Raw genomic sequence first — 2548 nt, forward strand, 5'->3', positions numbered from 1 at the left:
TTCCTATTAACTGGAAACAGTGGAATATCTCAAGAGGTATTGAAGTTATGAAAAAGATGTTCTTACAAAAGTTATTCTTTCAAAAGTGAGAGATAGTAGTGGAGGAGATATCAAAGTCAAATTAATTTTTTTACACAATTTTATACATACATACAGGGTGGGTGCAAAAATTTTGTCTATCTGGAATATTTCTGTTATTTATAATAATATAGAAAAATGTCATATAAAAAATTTGCATGATGTGGAGAGATATACATATCATGTAATGTAAATACTTTTTACGTGGGTGGAAGCGCAGAGAAGATTTCAAAGTCGTCCCTATTTTTTTTAAATGAGATGCTATTTTTTTTTATCACGGTGTGGTTGAATCATGTAAGGTGAAATGTGGTTGTAAAATAAGTTTTCTTGCATTACAGACGATGTTCGAAGTGTTGACCTTTTGTGTCGATGCAAAGTTGCAATCTTTGTATGGCTGAATCACGTGCACGTCTTACCACCTCTGAACTTATTCCAGCACATGCTGCGGTAATCCGTTGTTCGTATTTCTTAATATGCAACACTTTTGAGTGTATTTTGAATATATTTGAATATTCTAGGTGGAAAAAGTTTTTTCCCCTTCCTGTTTATATTATTATTATCAACCACAAAAATAGTGTTTTACACGCGGAAGTAAACAAAATTCGTTCAAATTAAAACAACTTAATAGAGCACTTTAAGTAAAATTGCAGTATTATTTCTTGTTAGAAACGTTTGCTTGATTTGAATTTTTTATTCGACGTTAGAAAATTCTTCAAACTTGTTTAGAAGTCAGAAACGAGAAATTTGTTCCTTCTTTGATCTATATCTTCTAGAGGAGTATAAAATAAATTTCTAATATAGAGTTTTTGTTTAAAATTTGACTGTAGTGTTTTAAATGAGTAACATGTTTTAGACTTAAGAAAAGCAAAAAAAAAAAAGAAAAGGAAAACGTAAAAGTGATGCAGAAAAGTGTAAATGTTAAATTTAGTTATAAATTTCATTTGGAAATTCTATTCTCTTACAGAATTACAATTGTTAATTTTCGCAAGATTTTGCATTTCAACTCCCTTCTTTGCAAATTGTAAAATTTACAAATACCCAAAGTGTGCAAAGAAACCGATTAAGGATCATTCCAGATGGCTCTTGAGTTACAATAAATTTCTTTTCATAAATTAATGTGAACGTCGAATTTAAATATTGAAGCCTTTTGAATCAAGCTTCATCTGTTTAATGTGCACATATAGATATATCGAAGATATTAAAGAACATCTACTGCAACAGTATATTGTTCATAACATTGAATTACTTACAAGGCCACCTTCCAGATGTAAGGATGACTTATCTGTAACAGGTGTCTGAGAGCTTGGTTTAAACATTTTCCCCATTCTATTAAGTGTGGCAGTCTTCAATTTTCTGGCATCCTGCCTGACTGTTTCAACCCTCGACAATCTTTGAGGTAACTCCTCAGGTCGATCTTTCTTCTTCGAAACAGCATCGTCTTCGTTAGAATCTAATGTAAACAAATCGAACTGTCTACCATAGTATTTAGGTTTGTTCTTTACATTCGTAATGGCTGTCATTTCGTTTCGGACAGTGTACAGTAGGACTCTACATAACACGATCAAAACGCGATAAAAAATGGCTAATGAAAGCAGAAAAGAAAAAAAGAACATACAAACTCTGAATTTGTAATTTTGTACTTTTCAGTTAATTAAATTTGACCCAAAAAGCGACGTCGGTGGAACTTAATTTGTATTATATTTCCCGCGTTATAGGGGGTCCTTCAGTACTGTAAATAAATTGTTGCTTGTAGAAAAGAAACGTAGACGGCGTAAATAAATTAGTGAAACGTTGGCAAAAGTGATTAGATTATAATGGTTCTTATTTTCGATAAATATGTTAACTATTGACGGAGTTGTGATTATTAAAATTTTAAACTATAAAATCCGACAGAATCTTCCGAACGACCTAATAATATATCCAATAGTTCTAGAAAAATGAATGGACACGCGACGCACAGCTTGCAAGTTACACAATGTCATTGAATGGAAAGCGAAAATCTATTTCCTCAGAAGAATATATTTTACCGGAATGGACACGAGTCTATTGACTGGTCTATAAAACACTTTTCAATTCGCCTCAGTGAACTGTAAAATTTATTTGTTCCAGTAAAACGGACTCCATTAGCACGATTTTCTTACTGTTCTGTGCATTCTTACGGAGATTTCGTCATAAAATTTTTACACTGCCTGTTTCGGATCACTTACACGAATAAGACGAATTTATGTTCGTTGAATTTGTGTGCAAATCGAACTTAACGTAAAATATATCTTCATTCGATGTGTACATGCGTGAAAGGGCGTGATTTATGTTTAAAGAAGACGTAAAATAGTTTTCAACAGGAGAGCACTGATCAAATAAAAATTGCAGGTAAATATTATCGAGTAAGAATCAAAACGAGGAAATTTAATTTCACCTATATTACACTGCAAATATTTATTTATTTGTTTTAATATGTTAAAGCTCAATA

The 2548-nt window shown here is 31.7% G+C and overlaps 1 protein-coding gene across 1 annotated transcript in view; it reads right to left on the reverse strand.

The window, feature by feature from the left end:
• The window catches only part of LOC108573585, a 2013-nt gene extending 577 nt beyond the window's left edge, over positions 1 to 1436 (reverse strand). Inside the window, exon 1 of the mRNA XM_017936048.1 lies at positions 1329 to 1436. Coding sequence (XP_017791537.1) covers positions 1329 to 1403 — 75 coding nt within the window. The 5' untranslated portion in view covers positions 1404 to 1436. The remainder of the gene's footprint in view (positions 1 to 1328) is intronic.
• Positions 1437 to 2548: the final 1112 nt, after the last annotated feature.

Source organism: Habropoda laboriosa, unplaced genomic scaffold (genome assembly GCF_001263275.1).
Source record: "Habropoda laboriosa isolate 0110345459 unplaced genomic scaffold, ASM126327v1 scaffold158, whole genome shotgun sequence".
In the NCBI taxonomy this organism is placed as follows: domain Eukaryota; kingdom Metazoa; phylum Arthropoda; class Insecta; order Hymenoptera; family Apidae; genus Habropoda; species Habropoda laboriosa.